Genomic DNA, 20,434 nt, shown 5'->3' with positions numbered 1-20,434 from the left:
GAGGAGGAGGGAGACACTGAGGGCTACACAGACACACAGGCTTCTGGACATTATTCATGCCTGCCTACAGATGGGAGGGAGAATTTGAAAATCCTCTTTATCGGGTCAAGACCCTACATTACGTGAAACATTCAACCCTCAGACATCATGCACTGCCATACTTACAGTTGAAGTCTGCAGTTTACATACACTTAGGTTGAAGTCATTAAAACTCGTTTTTCAACCACTCCAAAAATGTATTGTTAACAAACTATATTTTTGGCAAGTCGGTTAGGACATCTCTACTTTGAGCATGACACAAGCAATTTTTCCAACAACTGTTTACAGACAGATTATTTCACTTATAATTCACTGTATCACAATTCCAGTGGATCAGAAGTTTACATACACTAAGTTGACTGTGCCTTTAAACAGCTTGGAAAATTCCAGAACATTATGTCATGGCTTTAGAAGCTTCTGATAGGCTAATTGACATCATTTGAGTCAATTGGAGGTGTACCTGTGGATGTATTTCAAGGCCTATCTTCAAACTCAGTGCCTCTTTGCTTGACATCATGGGAAAATCAAAATAAGATGAACGTACTTTGGTGCGAAAAGTGCAAATCAATCCTAGAACAACAGCAAAGGACCTTGTGAAGATGCTGGAGGAAACAGGTACAAAAGTATCTATATCCACAGTAAAACGAGTCCTATATCGACATAACCTGAAAGGCCGCTCAGCAAGGAAGAAGCCACTGCTCCAAAACCGCCATAAAAAAGCCAGACTACAGTTTGCAACTGCACATGGGGACAAAGATCGTACTTTTTTGAGAAATGTCCTCTGGTCTGATGAAACAAAAATAGAACTGTTTGGCCATAATGACCATTGTTATGTTTGGAGGAAAAAGGGGGTTGCCGAAGAACACCATCCCAACCGTGAATCACGGGGGTGGCAGCATCATGATGTGGGGGTGCTTTGCTGCACGAGGGACTGGTGCACTTCACAAAATAGATGGCATTATGAGGAAGGAAAATGATGTGGATATATTGAAGCAACATCTCAAGACATCAGTCAGGAAGTTAAAGCTTGGTCGCAAATGGGTCTTCCAAATGGACAATGACCCCAAGCATACTTCCAAAGTTGTGGCAAAATGGCTTAAGGACAACAAAGTCAAGGTATTGGAGTGGCCATCACAAAGCCCTGACCTCAATCCTATAGAAAATGTGTGGGAAGAACTGAAAAAGCGTGTGCGAGCAAGGAGGCCTACAAACCTGACTCAGTTACACTAGCCCTGTCAGGAGGAATGGGCCAAAATTCACCTAACTTATTGTGGGAAGCTTGTGGAAGGCTCCTCGAAACGTTTGACCCAAGTTAAACAATTTAAAGGCAATGCTACCAAATAGTAATTGAGTGTATGTAAACTTCTGACCCACTGGGAATGTGATGAAATAAAGCTGAAATAAATCATTCTCTCTACTATTATTCTGACATTTCACATTCTTAAAATAAAGTGGCGATGCTAACTGACCTAAGACAGGGAATTTTTACAAGGATTAAATGTCAGGAATTGTGAAAAACTGAGTTTAAATGTATTTGGCTAAGGTGTATGTAAACTTCCGACTTCAACTGTATGTGTAGCAGCCTGTAAGAAAAACAGAAGTTTAGAGGGTTGAAAGAGAGAGAGAGAGAGAGAGAGAGAGAGAGAGAGAGAGAGAGAGAGAGAGAGAGATAGAGAGAGAGAGAGAGAGAGAGAGAGAGATCTAAGGATGATGTTAAACTGGAATCTCCAATTAAACTGAATGAACTACAGGACAAAATATAAACCCTCCAATCCAAAAAGACCTGTGGTGTTGATGGTATCCTAAATGAAATGATAAAATATACAGACCACAAATTCGAATTGGCTATACTTAAACTCTTTAACATCATCCTTAGATCCTAAGCTCTGGCATTTTCCCCAATATTTGGAACCAAGGACTGATCACCCCCCAATCCACAAAAGTGGAGACAAATTTGACCCCAATAACTACCATGGGATATGTATTAACAGCAACCTTCATAAAATCCTCTGCATTATCATTAACAGCAGACTTGTACATTTCCTCAGTGAAAACAATGTACTCAGCAAATGTCAAATTGTCTTTTTACCAAATTACCGTACGACAGACCACGTATTCACCCTGCACACCCTAATTGACAAACAAACAAACCAAAACAAAGGCAAAGTCTTCTCATGCTTTGTTGATTTCAAAAAAGCTTTTGACTCAATTTGGCATGAGGGTCTACCATACAAATTAATGGAAAGTGGTGTTGGTGAAAAAAATATACAACATTATAAAATCCATGTACACAAACAACAAGTGTGCAGTTAAAATTGGCAAAAAGCACACACATTTCTTTCCACAGGGCCGTGGGGTGAGACAGGGATACAGCTTGAGCCCCACCCTCTTCAACATATATATCAATGAATTGGCGGGGGCACTAGAACAGTCTGCAGCACCTGGCCTCACCCTACTAGAATCTGAAGTCAAATGTACAGTGAGGGAAAAAAGTATTTGACCCCCTGCTGATTTTGTACGTTTGCTCACTGACAAAGAAATTACCAGTCTATAATTTTAATGGTAGATTTATTTGAACAGTGAGAGACAGAATAACTCAACAAAAAAATCCAGAAAAACGCATGTCAAAAATGTTATAAATTGTTTTGTATTTTAATGAGGGAAATAAGTATTTGACCCCCTCTCAATCAGAAAGATTTCTGGCTCCCAGGTGTCTTTTATACAGGTAACGAGCTGAGATTAGGAGCACACTCTTAAAGGGAGTGCTCCTAATCTCAGTTTGTTACCTGTATAAAAGACACCTGTCCACAGAACCAATCAATCAATCAGATTCCAAACTCTCCACCATGGCCAAGACCAAAGAGCTCTCCAAGGATGTCAGGGACAAGATTGTAGACCTACACAAGGCTGGAATGGGCTACGAGACCATCGCCAAGCAGCTTGGTGAGGAGGTGACAACAGTTGGTGCGATTATTCGCAAATGGAAGAAACACAAAATAACTGTCAATCTCCCTCGGCCTGGGGCTCCATGCAAGATCTCACCTCGAGGAGTTGCAATGATCATGAGAACGGTGAGTAATCAGCCCAGAACTACACGGGAGGATCTTGTCAATGATCTCAAGGCAGCTGGGACCATAGTCACCAAGAAAACAATTGGTAACACACTACGCCGTGAAGGACTGAAATCCTGCAGCGCCCGCAAGGTCCCCCTGCTCAAGAAAGCATATATACATGCCCGTCTGAAGTTTGCCAATGAACATCTGAATGATTCAGAGGAGAACTGGGTGAAAGTGTTGTGGTCAGATGAGACCAAAATGGAGCTCTTTGGCATCAACTCAACTCGCCGTGTTTGGAGGAGGAGGAATGCTGCCTATGACCCCAAGAACACCATCCCCACCGTCAAACATGGAGGTGGAAACATTATGCTTTGGGGGTGTTTTTCTGCTAAGGGGACAGGACAACTTTACCGCATCAAAGCGACGATGGACGGGGCCATGTACTGTCAAATCTTGGGTGAGAACCTCCTTCCCTCAGCTAGGGCATTGAAAATGGGTCGTGGATGGGTATTCCAGCATGACAATGACCCAAAGCACACGGCCAAGGCAACAAAGGAGTGGCTCAAGAAGAAGCACATTAAGGTCCTGGAGTGGCCTAGCCAGTATCCAGACCTTAATCCCATAGAAAATCTGTGGAGGGAGCTGAAGGTTCGAGTTGCCAAACGTCAGGCTCGAAACCTTAATGACTTGGAGAAGATCTGCAAAGAGGAGTGGGACATAATCCCTCCTGAGATGTGTGCAAACCTGGTTGCCAACTACAAGAAACGTCTGACCTCTGTGATTGCCAACAAGGGTTTTTCCACCAAGTACTAAGTCATGTTTTGCAGAGGGGTCAAATACTTATTTCCCTCATTAAAATGCAAATCAATTTATAACATTTTTGACATGCGTTTTTCTGGATTTTTTTGTTGTTATTCTGTCTCTCACTGTTCAAATAAACCTACCATTAAAATTATAGACTGATCATTTCTTTGTCAGTGGGCAAACGTACAAAATCAGCAGGGGATCAAATACTTTTTTCCCTCACTGTATACTGTTTGCTGATGATCTGGTGCTTCTGTCCCCAACCAAGGAGAGCCTACAGCAGCACCTAGAACTTCTGCACAGATTCTGTCAGACCTGGATCCTGACAGTAGATCTCAGTAAGACAAAAATAATGGTGTTCCAAAAAAGGTCCAGTTGCCAGGACCACAAATATAAATTCCATCTAGACACCATTGCCCTAGAGTATACAAAAAACGATACATACCTCGGCGTAAACATCAGCGCCACAGGTAACTTCCACAAAGCTGTGAATGATCTGAGAGACAAGGCAAGCAGGACCTTTCCACGCCATCAAAAGGAACATAAAATTCGCATACCAATTAGGATCTGGCTAAAAATACTTGAATTAGTTATAGAACTCATTGCCCTTTATGGTTGTGAGGTCTTGGGTCTGCTCACCAACCAAGAATTCACAAAATAGGACTAACACCAAATTGAAACTGCATTCTGCAAAAATACGTAAAACGCCAAATAATGCATGCAGAGGAGAATAAGGCCGATACCCGCTAATGATCAAAATCCAAAAAGAGCATTTAAATTCTACAACCACCTAAAAGGAAGTGATTCCCAAACCTTCCATAACAAAACCATCACCTACAGAGAAATTAACCTGGAGAAGAGTCCCCTAAGGAAGCTGATCCTGGGGCTCTGTTCACAAACACAAACAGACCCCACAGAGCCCCAGGACAGCAACACAATTAGACCCAACCAAATAATGAGAAAACAAAAAGAGAATTAGTTGACACATTGGAAAGAATTAACAAAAAAACTGAGCAAACTTGAATGCTATTTGGCCCTAAACAGAGTACACAGTGGCAGAATACCTGACCACCGTGACTGAGCCAAACTTAAGGAAAGCTTTGACTATGGACAGACTCAGTGAGCATAGCCTTGCTATTGAGAAAAGCCGCCGTAGGCAGACCTGGCTCTCAAGAGAAGACAGGCTATGTGCACACTGCCCACAAAATGAGGTGGAAACTGAGCTGCACTTCCTAACCTCCTGCCAAATGTATGACCACATTAGAGACACATATTTCCCTCAGATTACACAGACCCACAAAGAATTAGAAAACAAATACAATTTTGATAAACTCCCATATCTATTGGGTGAAATACCAGTGTGCCATCACAGCAGCAAGATGTGTGACCTGTTGCCACAAGAAAATGGCAACCAGTGTAGAACAAACACCATTGTAAATACAACCCATATTTATGTTTATTTATTTTCCCATTTGTACTTTAACTATTTGCACATTGTTACAACACTGTATATAGACATAATATGACATTTGAAATGTCTTTATTCTTTTGGAACTTCTGAGTGTAATGTTTACTGTTAATATTTATTGTTTATTTCACTTTTGTTTATTATCTACTTCACTTGCTTTGGCAATGTTAACATACGTTTCCCATACCAATAAAGCCCTTAAATTGAAATTGAATTGAATTGAGAGAGACAAACAGTGAATTCCAGAGGTGGAGGAGGGGAATGGACAGAACTTCTGCAGCCCCCCCCCCCATCTGCCAAACTCACAGCCGCTCCAATAAGTCATTTTCACAGTTACATTTCAGGCCAAAGACGTCATTGGACAGGAACTGAATCTAGAGCACAATGCTGGGTTTTGTTACAGAATTACGTTAGCCTGGAGCTTAGCCTGGGGTTTTCTCTCTCTCTCTCTCTCTCTCTCTCTCTCTCTCTCTCTCTCTCTCTCTTCCTCTCCTCTCCCTCTCTCTCTCTCTCTCTCTCTCTCTCTCTTTCTCTCTCTCTCTCTCTCTCAATTTAAGGGGCTTTATTAGCATGGGAAACGTATGTTAACATTGCCAAAGCAAGTGAAGTAGATAGTGAACAAAAGTGAAATAAACAATAAATAGGTCATTTAGCAGACGCTCTTATCCAGAGCGACTTACAGGAGCAATTAGGGTTAAGTGCCTTGCTCAAGGGCACATCGACAGGTTTTTCACCTAGTCGGCTCGGGGATTAGAACCAGCGACCTTTCGGTTACTGGCACAACGCTCTTAACCACTAAGCTACCTGCCGCCCGAGTTTACAGTAAACAGTAAACATTACACTCAGAAGTTCCAAAAGAATAAAGACATTTCAAATGTCATATTATGTATATATACAGTGTTGTAACAATGTAACTCTCTCTCTCCCTCTCTCCCTCCCTCCCTCCCTCCCTCCCTCCCTCTCTCCCTCCCTCCCTCCTGTTGATGTACTGTAGGGTTTTGACCAAATAAAGGGGATTTTAAAATTCAAATTCTCTCCCTCCTCTCTCCTTCCCCGCCTCTCTAATCTCCCCTCGCTCTCTATCTCTTCTCTCCTTCTTTCTGACTAGAGTGTATACAGTGAAATCCCCTTTGGAGGAAACTCAACTACCTCACTGCAGCATATGCCATAGAGCTACAGTGAGGGAAAAAAGTATTTGATCCCCTGCTGATTTTGTACGTTTGCCCACTGACAAAGAAATGATCAGTCTATAATTTTAATGGTAGGTTTATTTGAACAGTGAGAGACATAATAACTCAACAAAAATCCTGAAAAACGCATGTCAAAAATTATAAATTGTATAAATTGATTTGCATTTTAATGAGGGAAATAAGTATTTGACCCCCTCTCAATCAGAAAGATTTCTGGCTCCCAGGTGTCTTTTATACAGGTAGCGAGCTGAGATTAGGAGCACACTCTTAAAGGGAGTGCTCCTAATCTCAGCTTGTTACCTGTATAAAAAACACCTGTCCACAGAAGCAATCAATCAATCAGATTCCAAACTCTCCACCATGGCCAAGACCAAAGAGCTCTCCAAGGATGTCAGGGACAAGATTGTAGACCTACACAAGGCTGGAATGGGCTACAAGACCATCGCCAAGCAGCTTGGTGAGAAGGTGACAACAGTTGGTACGATTATTCGCAAATGGAAGAAACAAAAGGACTATCAATCTCCCTCGGCCTGGGGCTCCATGCAAGATCTCACCTCGTGGAGTTGCAATGATCATGAGAACAGTGAGGAATCAGCCCAGAACTACACAGGAGGATCTTGTCAATGATCTCAAGGCAGCTGGGACCATAGTCACCAAGAAAACAATTGGTAACACACTACGCCGTGAAGGACTGAAATCCTGCAGCGCCCGCAAGGTCCCCCTGCTCAAGAAAGCACATATACAGGCCCGTCTGAAGTTTGCCAATGAACATCTGAATGATTCAGAGTAGAACTGGATGAAAGAGTTGTGGTCAGATGAGACCAAAATGGAGCTCTTTGGCATCAACTCAACTTGCCGTGTTTGGAGGAGGAGGAATGCTGCCTATGACCCCAAGAACACCATCCCCACCGTCAAACATGGAGGTGGAAACATTATGCTTTGGGGGTGTTTTTCTGCTAAGGGGACAACTTCACCGCATCAAAGGGACGATGGACGGAGCCATGTACCGTCAAATCTTGGGTGAGAACCTTCCCTCAGGCAGGGCATTGAAAATGGGTCGTGAATGGGTATTCCAGCATGACAATGACCCAAAACACAACAACAAAGGAGTGGCTCAAGAAGAAGCACATTAAGGTCCTGGAGTGGCCTAGCCAGTCTCCAGACCTTAATCCCATAGAAAATATGTGGAGGGAGCTGAAGGTTCGAGTTGCCAAACGTCAGCCTCGAAACCTTAATGACTTGGAGAAGATCTGCAAAGAGGAGTGGGACAAAATCCCCCCTGAGATGTGTGCAAACCTGGTGGCCAACTACAAGAAACGTCTGACCTCTGTGATTGCCAACAAGGGTTTTGCCACCAAGTACTAAGTCATGTTTTGCAGAGGGGTCAAATACTTATTTCCCTCATTAAAATGCAAATCAATTTATAACATTTTTGACATGCGTTTTTCTGGATTTTTTTGTTGTTATTCTGTCTCTCACTGTTCAAATAAACCTACCATTAAAATTATAGACTGATCATGTCTTTGTCAGTGGGCAAACGTACAAAATCAGCAGGGGATCAAATATTTGTTTCCCTCACTGTATGTTCTATTTCATTCTGTGGCATATACATCCAGACAGTGTGTAGCAACAGAGTAGAGCTCCAGTATAGAAGCTTGGGGTGGTGGGGAAAGGGGTTGCAGAGACTAGTCTAGACTAGAGGAGCAGTTGTAGTGATATAGTTTCCCTTCTCTCTCTCTCTCTCTCTCTCTCTCTTCCCTCTTTCCTTCATGGGTCTCAGATTTACTCAGTCCCACAGGAATCCACCGGAAGTGAAGCCAGGATACCCTGGATACACAAAACTACACTACAGCACACTGACATGGTGCTTGAGAAAAACACTACACTTAAATAGTGACTTTAAAATAGTGCTTAGCACCAATGAGAGAAAATCCCCAACACTTTTCTAAAATAGTGACACTTTTTTAATGCAATTAATGACTGTAGAATGGATGAGCAGGTCTATTACATGAGTTGTACCTATAAAGAAAGAAAACAAAACTATTATTTTTCAATAATTACATCTGTGTGTGAAAGTCTGGGGAAAGTATAAACTGCTAAGGCAATTAAGTGTTCTGAAACCACACAAACAACACAGACTATCTGTTGTCTGGGCCGTAGACCATTCCTTAGTGTTGGGCTCAGGTAACCTAACACAAGCAGAAATGTAAATATATTATACTTTGGGACAGACGCTAGAAAGAAGGGTGGACCTAGCAGCTATTTGTGACGTGTGACTGCTAAATGTCGGTTCTGGTGCCACTGACTGTGTGGAACAGTCACACACTCACAGGCCTCAGAGGTCAGACTGTGATCCAGTGACCCTGCTCCACAGAATTAAAGACAAAACACACTCACAGGCCTCAGAGGTCAGACTGTGATCCAGCGACCCTGCTCCACAGAATTAAAGACAAAACACACTCACAGGCCTCAGAGGTCAGACTGTGATCCAGTGACCCTGCTCCACAGAATTAAAGACAAAACACACTCACAGGCCTCAGAGGTCAGACTGTGATCCAGTGACCCTGCTCCACAGAATTAAAGACAAAACACACACTCTATATTGTATCGGTATGTCGTGCCCCTGTTTGCCCTCCTCCTCGCCCACCACGAGTCACCAGAGGAATGTAGTGGCGGGGCCGCCCCGACAGCGCCCTCTGACTGGACACAACTCAGATGGAGAGAATGGAGCGATAGAGAAAAGAGAGGGCGAGAGAGAGGAAAGAGAGTGACAGTGAGAGAGATAGAGGGTGATAGGGAATTTAAATTGAATTTAATAGAGAGAGAGAGGGAAAGAGAGAGAGGGTGGGTGGTAGGGAATTTAAATTGAATTTGAGAGAGAGAGAGCGAGAGAGAGAGAGAGGGTGGGTGGGTGGGTGGTTGGGGAATTTAAATTGAATTTAATAGAGAGAGAGAGAGAGAGAGAGAGAGAGAGAGAGAGAGAGAGAGAGAGAGAGAGAGAGAGAGAGAGAGAGAGAGAGAGAGAGAGAGAGAGAGAGAGAGAGAGAGAGAGAGAGAGAGAGAGAGAGAGAGAGAGAGAGAGAGAGAGAGAGAGAGAGAGAGAGAGAGAGAGAGAGAGAGAGAGAGAGAGAGAGAGAGAGAGGGTGTGTGGTAGGGAATTTAAATGGAAATTAATAGAGAGGGAGAGAGAAAGAGAGAGAGAGAGGGAGAGAGAGAGAGGGTGGGTGGTAGGGAATTTAAATGGAAACTAATAGAGAGAGAGAGAGGGAGAGAGAAAGAGAGAGAGAGAGAGAGATCGAGAGAGAGAGAGAGAGAGACAGAAAGACAGAGAGGAACTAACTCTCCAGTCTCCACAGACAAAGACCAGAACAAAATCATGGGATATCTAGACCAGGCCAGGGTGGTCGAAGGCTTTTTCCCATGTTGGTACATTGCTTGCATAGGTTGTCCTTGATGGAAATGTTGGTTTGTGATTAAATCAGTCGGGAATCAGAGCAACAAGACAATGCAGCATTCATCAAGTTTGAGTTCTACATTTTAGTCATTTAGCAGACGCTCTTATCCTATCCAGAGCGACTTACAGTTAGTGAGTGCATACATTTTTCATACTGGCCCCCACGTGGGAAACGCACCCACAACCCTGGCATTGCAAGCACCATGCTCTACCAACTGAGCTACACGGGACCATTATAAATGGAACTCCAACTAACATGACACAATGCTGTAGTACATTTTCCCGCGTGATAAGAGAAACGATTTCCACTAATCTGTGTTCTGAGGGGGTGGGTCTTATTCTGGCTCCTCCTCCGCTCAGTACCAGGAAAAAGGTAGCACCCACCAATCAAAGAAACACAAACAGATCTAATCAGCCAATCACAGAGACATAAAAGGAAACGTGATACTCAACAGAACTCTGGGGAACAGATGGAGCTGAGATCCTATCCCTTCAGTAGCCATTTGGGGGTGTTTTGTCTTGTTTAGCTTTTTTTCAAGGACAGTATTAATTCCCCTGGACTCTTCCTTCAGATGAGTGCCATGTTCATTAGGCACCAAAGGAAAGGAAACAGGGAGGGACTACCTGGATTTGTCCAAATACAAACCCTCATTTTCCTTTGCATGCCCTATTGAACACGGCCCAGTGGTTGCGATTGCCCACCCTACCCAACGTCCCCAGGCTGCCTGACACGCACATGCCTGGTGCTGCCTTCACCCAGAAGGCACGAAACATGGCACGAAAACACCATACCTAAACAATTGTAGCCGATGTGGAATCTCTAACGGTGCGGGAGTTTGAAGTGTTGGTGTACAGAAGGGCCCAGGTTTGGCAGGACCTACTCTGTTACACAAACACAGAACTACAGACTCCTTACCTCCTCCTGTGAGGCATAGTGTGGTTCCTCTGGGGCAACAGACCAGTAGCAGTAGTCAAAACCAAACTCCAGCACCTTCTCCCTGGAGTCCCCAGGGCCGTCCTGACGTCCATCCAGCTGTGGAGAGACAGACAGGGAGAGGAGAGATGGACAGACAGTTAGACAGGGGCACAGACAGACAGACAGGGACTTGGGGGTTTAAAACTCCAAATCTACACATTATACTTTTCACAGACAGTCTTATTGATTGGGCCAACTCCAGGTATGTTTAAAATTCATGGAAAAGGGGATACCTAGTCAGTTGCACAACTGAATGCATTCAACCAAAATGTGTCTTCATTAACCCCTCTGAATCAGAGAGGTGTGGGGGATGCCTTAATCGACATCCACAGGGAGCAGTTGTTAACTGCCTTGCTCAAGGGCAGAACTGCATATTTTTCCAACTTGCCAGCTCTGGGGATTCGAACAAGCAACCTTTGAGTTACTGTCCCAATGCTCTTACCACCAGGCTACCTCCACATGTCCACTCAGTACAAGTGGCTTCTCAACTGTAAGTAACAAGAAACATGATGAATGACGGGAGGACACAGGTGATAGAAAGGACAGGTGCACTGAGGTTACAGCCAAGACGAGATGTGTTACCGTAGGCTACTACTAGAGACAAGTACAGACCGTAGGCTACTACTAGAGACAAGTACAGACCGTAGGTTACTACTAGAGACAAGTACAGACCGTAGGCTACTACTAGAGATAAGTACAGACCGTAGGTTACTACTAGAGACAAGTACAGACCGTAGGTTACTACTAGAGACAAGTACAGACCGTAGGCTACTACTAGAGACAAGTACAGACCGTAGGTTACTACTAGAGACAAGTACAGACCGTAGGTTACTACTAGAGACAAGTACAGACTGTAGGTTACTACTAGAGACAAGTACAGACCGTAGGTTACTACTAGAGACAAGTACAGACTGTAGGTTACTACTAGAGACAAGTACAGACCGTAGGTTACTACTAGAGACAAGTACAGACCGTAGGTTACTACTAGAGACAAGTACAGACCGTAGGTTACTACTAGAGACAAGTACAGACCGTGCGTTACCGTAGGTTACTATTAGCAACAAACACTAGGTTCAGCATTTTATCAGCTACAGTGTCTTCATTACAGGACTGCCTGCCCTGGTGTTGACTAAGAGCCATGCCAAGAAGAGGGAACTGTAGGAGAGCAACCATCTACATGCCCGGGCAGATCTGACAACATTAGTTGACAGCCACTGAGCATCATTTCACAAACAGAGCTATGCTTTCATATTGTGCAAGAGACCTTGTCCTTACTAACAGTGGACTTCATATGACCAGCACAAAAACATCCTGTGGCGTACTGCATTAGCATCGAATAGCCCCCGCGATTAGGAACCAATATACACAAGCAGTTAGGAAAGCAAAGGCTAGCTTTTTCAAACAGAAATTTGCATCCTGTAGCACTAACTCCAAAAAAATTTGGACATTGTAAAGTCCATGGAGAATAAGAGCACCTACTCCCAGCTGCCCACTGCACTGAGGCTAGGAAACACTATCACCACCAATAAATCTACAATAATCGAGAATTTCAACAAGCATTTTGCTACGGCTGGCCATGCTTTCCACCTGGCTACCACTACCCCGGCCACCAGCTCTACACCCTCCGCTGCAACTTGCCCATGCCCCCCCCGCTTCTCCTTCACACAAATTCAGACAGCTAATGTTCTGAAAGAGCTGCAAAATCTGGACTCCTACAAATCATCTGGGCTAGACAATCTGGACCCTTTCTTTCTGAAATTAGCCGCCGAAATTGTCGCAACCCCTATTACTAGCCTGTTCAACCTCTCTTTCGTAATGTCTGAGATCCCCAGAGATTGGAAAGCTGCCGCGGTCATCCCCCTCTTCAAAGGGGGTGACACTCTAGATCCAAACTGTTACAGACCTATATCCATCCTGCCCTGCCTTTCGAAAGTCTTTGAAAGCCAAGTTAACAAACAGATCACCGACCATTTCGAATCACACCTTCTCCGCTATGCAATCCGGTTTCCGTGCTGGTCATGGGTGCACCTCAGCCACGCTCAAGGTCCTAAACGATATTATAACCGCGATCAATAATAGACAGTACTGTGCAGCCGCCTTCATTGACCTGGCCAAGGCTTTCGACTCTGTCAACCACCGCATTCTTATTGGCAGACTAAATAGCCTTGGTTTCTCAAATGACTGCCTCGCCTGGTTCACCAACTACTTCTCAGATAGAGTTCAATGTGTCAAATCGGAGGGCCTGTTGTCTGGACCTATGGCAGTCTCTATGGGGGTGCCACAGGGTTCAATTCTTGGGCCGACTCTTTTCTCTGTGTATATCAATGAAGTCGCTCTTGCTGCTGGTGATTCTTAGATCCACCTCTACGCAGACGACACCATTTTGAATACATCTGGCCCTTCATTGGACACTGTGTTAACAAACCTCCAAACGAGCTTCAGTGCCATACAACTCTCCTTCCGTAGCCTCCAACTGCTCTTAAACACAAGTCAAACTAAATGCATGCTCTTCAATCGAACGCTGCTGGCACCCGCCCACCCGACTTGAATCACTACTCTCGATGGGTCTGACCTAGAGTATGTGGACAACTACAAATACCTAGGTGTCTGGTTAGACTGTAAACTCTCCTTCCAGACTCACATTAAGCATCTCCAATCCAAAGTTAAATCTAGAATCGGCTTCCTATTTCGCAACAAAGCCTCCTTCACTCATGCTGCCAAACATTCCCTCGTAAAACTGACTATCCTACCGATCCTTGACTTCGGCGATGTCATTTACAAAATAGCCTCCAACACTCTACTCAGCAAATTGGATGTAGTCTATCACAGTGCCATCCGTTTTGTCACCAAAGCCCCATATACTATCCACCATTGTGACCTGTACGCTCTTGTTGGCTTGTCCTCACTACATATTCGTCGCCAAACCCACTGGCTCCAGGCCATCTATAAATCACTGCTAGGCAAATCCCCGCCTTATCTTAGCTCATTGGTCACCATAGCAACACCCACCCGTAGTATGCGCTCCAGCAGGTATATCTCACTGGTCATCCCCAAAGCCAACACCTCCTTTGGCAGCCATTCCTTCCAGTTCTCTGCTGCCAATGACTGGAACAAACTGCAAAAATCTCTGAAGCTGGAGACTCTTATCTCCCTCACTAACTTTAAGCATCAGTTGTCAGAGCACCTTACCGATCACTGCACCTGTACACAGCCCATCTGAAATTAGCCCACCCAACTACCTCATCCCCATATTGTTATTTATTTTGCTCATTTGCACCCCAGTTTCTCTATTTGCACATCATCTCTTGTCATTCCAGTGTTAATACTAATTGTAATTATTTTGCACTTATGGCCTATTTATTGCCTTACCTCACATTTCCATAACTTGCTACATTTGCACACACTGTATATATATTTTCTGTTGTATTTTTGACTTTATGTTTTGTTTTACCCCATATGTAACTCTGTGTTGTTGTTTTTTTCGCACTGATTTGCTTTATCTTGGCCAGGTCGCAGTTGTAAATGAGAACTTGTTCTCAACTGGCTTACCTGGTTAAATAAAGGTGAAATAAAAATAAAATAAAATGTATTTTCAGCATGACTAAGGTCTAACCTGTATCTTAACATGGAGATATAGTTTTGTCCATGTACGTACACAGCTGAAGTCACATCCTTCAATCTTTCAAAATACACTCTCAGTTTAAGGGGATCAGTTTGAGTAGGGCAATCGTTAATCTTAATCACATAATGAGTAGTTATTTGGGATGCAAGGTTGTAGATCATGTGATTCTGCACAGTCTGACAGTAATCTAGTAAATCTTATTAAACACATCCTCTTCCTCTATCTCCCTTTGTCAGTCTCCTCTTTCTTTATGCTTCTGTCCTCCCCTCCTTCGATTGTCCTCCCCTCCTTCAACTGTCCCCTCTCTTTCCCATCCATCTTCAGCATGTATATTTACTCTCCTCTCCCTCTATCCCTCTTTTCACATTCTCTAGCTCCCCTTCTCCATCTAATCCAAACTGTCCCTCTTTCCTAAAATAATGATTCCCAGAGAACCCTGCTCCAGGTAGCTATGGCCACCGAGTCCTGATCCTGCTCTCTATAGGACGCCATATGTGGCTCATCTTCGTTATATTGTTTCTATAAACACATATCCTCTCCCTATCCTTCTAACCTCAGCCTTAAACATCTCCAGCCCTGAGCAACCGTTGAACATGTATTGATAACATTTTAAAGATTAACATATAGAGTGAAAAAAATCAAAGTCACTGAGAGACAAGTAATAAAGTGGGTTCCTGTTTATTACTGCAGTGGATTGTGGGCCGGTGTGTCTGTGGTTAAGTCGTCACCGACCTGTCTTGTCACACAATCTTAGAAAAAAAGGTGCTATCTAGAACCATACGGGAACCATTTGAAGAACCCTTTTTGGTTCCAGGTAGAACCCTTTTGGTTCCAGGTAGAACAATTTTGAGTTCCATGTAGAACCCTTTACACAGAGGGTTCTACATGGAACCCAAAAGAGTTCTACTTGGAACCAAAACTGGTTCTACCTGGAACCAAAAAGGGTTCTACCTGGAACCAAAAAGGGTTCTCCTATGGGGACAGCCGAAGAACCCTTTTGGAACCTTTTTTCTAAGAGTGCAGACATCTTACAGAGCAGGTTTTTAACCACATTCTTTCTCTGAACTTTATGAGGCTTTAGAGTTCACACAACAACAAGTCATGGGCCATGTGTGTGTGTTGTTGGAATGTGTGTGTGTCTGAGCGGTTTTGTCAGTGTGTGCCTGTCTGTGTGTGTCAGGGAAGGTCCCTCCCTCTAAATAGTGTCTTAAGAGTTTGTGTGAAGCTAGGCGCTGCACACGCATAATAAACAACGGAGGAATCAGACAGGAAGTGGCCAGTCCTGACTGTAAACATCCTGTCTGACAAAGATACAGCATAAGATACCCTCTAGATGCCCCCTTCTACTCCCTCCTCACAGAGACCTGCTGCCCCCCACCTGCCCTTAACACCTATAACACGTATAACACCTGATGAGGAGATGACAATATCACCTGTGCAGTTAAACGTACATCTACATAATAATACACTCACCTTGGTATTCTTTATCCTCACCAACTTGTCCTCTACCTGGACAGCTAGCCTCCCTCCACCCACGCTTTCCCTGTGAAAGAGATGAGACATTTTTTTAACACAAAAACATTCAGTTGGTCCCGTGTGGCTCAGTTGGTAGAGCATGGCGCTTGCAACGCCAAGGTTGTGGGTTCGATTCCCACAGCGGACCAGTACGGAAAAAAAAAAAGTATGAAAATGTATGCTCTGGGACGAACTCAATATACTCTAAAATGACTAAAACCAAATCGAAACTGTGCAGAAAATATAATGGACCTACGTTCATAGAGTTTCTAGACTGTGTCCAGCTCGCTAATAATCAATAAAGCTAGACAGTCAGGGAGCATTGAAACTTCAAAAAACGATAGATAGCTAGTTTTAACGGCGAGGAAATATAACCAATTTTCAGTGCGGCAGTCCGGACCTCGTTGCCGGCCCATGGGCAAAATTAGTTTGACACCCCTGCTTTAAACCATGTCGGTCATTTATCAGTGTTGATCTAGCCAAATGTCACCCAGCTAGACAAATTGGATACAACGTTATGAGACCGACCATGAATGGCTGTTACAGAGACAATAATTCAATCTGTACCATCTTTTCAAATGCCAGACGAGCGCTATGTTTTAGGTAGTTTGTTGTTGTGACTTTGAAAGGGGGAATACGGCCTAAAGACAAATCTAGCAAATCTAGTTAAGTGACATGAGACTATCACATGATGTAACATGAACTGTGTGTGAAAGAGAATACACAAAAGCCTTGAATCAGAGTAGATCCACTGACCACTGACCAGTTCTTATTCAAAAGAAAACAGTCCAAAATGAACCCAGCAAAGAGTCCCTCGGGCGATGAAGCTTGAGGCTTTTCTGGGACAAAAGCCTGTGTGTGTGTCTGTCTCACTGTCTGTGTGTGTGTGTGTGTGTGTGTGTGTGTGTGTGTGTGTGCAGCAAGGACAGCTGTGTGTGCTTCAGCTGCTGGTTCTGGACACATCTGATCCAACAGAATGAAATCTGATGCTCTGGTAGAGTAGAGCTGAATGAATTTAAAACTCCTTGAGCGATAATGGGGGATTGCTGCAGTAGTACTAATAACTTCTCTGTCCTTGGTCTTGGTCTTGGTGTGTGTGTCATTCATCACGTGGGAATCATTTAGCCAACCCCAGCAGAGGCCCAACGGCCCAACCCAAAACCACAACAACCTCAGAGAGACGCCTTCTAACTGGAGCTCAACCAGCATGAGAGGAAGGATGAGGAAGGAGACGGAAAATAAAATGAGGCCTCTTCTGTTTTGAACTGAAATAGAAATAGGCCTATTTCTCTAATGGTGTGACACATTGTAGCACATGTAGTAGCTAGTGCTGTCCTCTCTCTCTCTGTCTCTCTGTCTCTCTCCCTCTCTGCTCTCACTCTCCCTCTCTCCCATTCCCTCTCACTCTCTCTCCCTCTCTCTAACTCTCAGAAGGCTTTACAACATACAGTAGCTGATTGGAAAGAGTCTGATTGGCTGTCAGTAGACAAAAGATAGATGACGTAGTGGCCCGGTTGGTCCTTTGAGAAACATGACAGCTTGGGTCCTTCTGTTATCTCTGTGTAAGTGTAAAGACTGAATGATGGCATGACACAAAACACTGAACCATGAACACACACACACACACACACACACACAACAGCAACAACTCAAATCCCTGTAAAAGACAAGCAGGAAGCATGCATTTGCATGACAGTGAATGTTAGCTATAAAGTCCCCTCTTGTGATGCAAAGCGCAAGGAAAGGATTTAAAACAACCAATGATGTTCAGGCACATCGAAGAACTTGCTTTATAGTTAGGCCGATATTACTATACCATACAGCTAGGGCAAATGCAATGGAAAAACACAGTTAAACTTACATTTCATTTACCTCTACAACCCCACCCCCTTAGAACCCAAAGACCTGTTTTTTATTTAACCCAGTAAGTTGACTGAGAACACATTCTCATTTACAGCAATGACCTGGGGAATAGTTTAGTAAATAATTTAGCCAGGACACCGGGGTTAACACCCCTACACTTACGATAAGTGCGATGGGATCTTTAGTGACCACTGAGAGTCAGGACACCCGTTTAACGTCCCATCCGAAAGACAGCACTCTACACAGGGCAATGTCCCCAATCACTGCCCTGGAGCATTGGGATATTTTTTTTGGGGACCAGAGGAAAGTGTGCCTCCTACTGGCCCTCCAACACCACTTCCAGCAGCATCTGGTCTCCCATCCAGGGACTGACCAGGACCCACCCTGCTTAGTTTCAGAGGAAAGCCAGCAGTGGGATGCAGGATGGTAACTCAACATACTGTTGTCATTTGGGCTAATGGGCGGGTAGAGAGAAGCTGATTGGGCACACTGCTTACTACGCTAGTCTAGCTACCGCAAGATTGTTTTATGGCGCTGTAAAATAAAAAATATATAATAAAAAACGTTTTCCATGAGTGTTTCACCAATAAAGGTTGCATATTAGATTGCGATATAACTGTGTGATAACAACAGTAGCCTAACATTAATAAATGATGTGTATTAACTAAAATAGTAAATCTCTCTGGATTAGAGCGTCTGCTATATGACTAAAATGTAAATGTAGACGGCAACACACTCTATACAGCTGTCAGTGTACATGGCTATCATGGGTTTTCGAGAAGTAACTTGCTAACTGATCTAGGGTGTATGCACAGAGCACAGTACAGTAGTAATGTCAATTTGAGGCATACATAGGCTATCTACTTTGCATCATTTAATGAAATATGTTGTATCAACATGTAGGCTAGAAGATCGAATGGGTGTGCTAGATAGCCTAGGCGCACAGCACGAGCTTCCCAATTACCATGCGTAGCAACACTGGCAATTAACAACATCAGAATAAATCCCATTCATCTATTATAAAGGATCATAGACTAGACTATCTGTCCAGTTATTTGCATATGAATCAAAGTTATTAGTCCAACTTTGATAGAGAACTCAGTAGAATTGAAATAGGCTGCATTTACCAACCTTGCGTTGAGAGGGCGAACTCGAATCGCGACTTTCACGTTTGTCATAGTTCCTTACTTGGTAAAGGCGATTCGTCAGGATTTAAAACCTCCAAAGTTATAACATTCACCCGATGAAACGGGAAAATGTGTCTTAATCGCCGGCCATTCAAGCCATTTCTCCCGGTAAAGAGCCCGCTTCTTCCCGACGCTCAACGGACCGTTGGACTACACTTAACGGAACTTCCTGCTGGACTGGAGTCACTACAGATAGAGACTTGAGTGAGCAGAGCATAGGATGCTTGCCTTGCCAAGTTGGGGCATCTGAGATTTCGTAAATGGTGGCAATCCTTCATGAAAATGTGTTCATGCCATAGTTCATGCAAATACAGTAGGCCTACAGTGAAATACAGTATGAAAAGTATGACAATGAAAAATGGAGACAACGCCCCAAATAACCTTCATTAGTTCAGAAGCATTGAAAAAACAACATAGGCATACTCAAAACATGTTCCATGTTTTACCCTAAATAATATACAGTGAGGGAAAAAAGTATTTGATCCCCTGCTGATTTTGTACGTTTGCCCACTGACAAAGAAATTATCAGTCTATAATTTTAATGGTAGGCTTATTTGAACAGTGAGAGACAGAATAACAACAACAAAATCCAGAAAAACGCATGTCAAAAATGTTATAATTTGATTTTGCATTTTAATGAGGGAAATAAGTATTTGACCCCTCTGCAAAACATGACTTAGTACTTGGTGGCAAAACCCTTGTTGGCAATCACAGAGGTCAGACGTTTCTTGTAGTTGGCCACCAGGTTTGCACACATCTCAGGAGGGATTTTGTCCCACTCCTCTTTGCAGATCTTCTCCAAGTCATTAAGGTTTCGAGGCTGATGTTTGGCAACTCGAACCTTCAGCTCTCTCCACAGATTTTCTATGGGATTAAGGTCTGGAGACTGGCTAGGCCACTCCAGGACCTTAATGTGCTTCTTCTTGAGCCACTCCTTTGTTGCCCTGGCTGTGTGTTTTGGGTCATTGTCATGCTGGAATACCCATCCACGACTCATTTTCAATGCCCTGGCTGAGGGAAGGAGGTTCTCACCCAAGATTTGACGGTACATGGCCCTGTCCATCGTCCCTTTGATGTGGTGAAGTTGTCCTGTCCCTTTAGCAGAAAAACACCCCCAAAGCATAATGTTTCCACCTCCATGTTTGACGGTGGGGATGGTGTTCTTGGGGTCATAGGCAGCATTCCTCCTCCTCCAAACACGGCGAGTTGAGTTGATGCCAAAGAGCTCGATTTTGGTCTCATCTGACCACAACACTTTCA

At 43.8% G+C, this 20,434-nt stretch overlaps 1 protein-coding gene across 1 annotated transcript in view; it reads right to left on the bottom strand.

Moving 5' to 3' along the window:
* LOC121544259 (stAR-related lipid transfer protein 9) overlaps window positions 1-19,254 on the bottom strand; it is a 65,219-nt gene extending 45,965 nt beyond the window's left edge. The window contains exons 1-3 of the mRNA XM_045209049.1: window positions 19,119-19,254; window positions 16,083-16,152; window positions 10,928-11,044 (exon numbers count right to left, since the gene is read on the bottom strand). Of these exons, the coding sequence (XP_045064984.1) occupies window positions 10,928-11,044; window positions 16,083-16,152; window positions 19,119-19,165 (234 nt within the window). The 5' untranslated portion in view covers window positions 19,166-19,254. The remainder of the gene's footprint in view (window positions 1-10,927; window positions 11,045-16,082; window positions 16,153-19,118) is intronic.
* Window positions 19,255-20,434: the final 1,180 nt, after the last annotated feature.

The sequence above is a fragment of the Coregonus clupeaformis genome, chromosome 29 (assembly GCF_020615455.1).
Source record: "Coregonus clupeaformis isolate EN_2021a chromosome 29, ASM2061545v1, whole genome shotgun sequence".
Lineage (NCBI taxonomy): Eukaryota > Metazoa > Chordata > Actinopteri > Salmoniformes > Salmonidae > Coregonus > Coregonus clupeaformis.
This window is presented reverse-complemented; position numbering and strand designations above follow the sequence as displayed.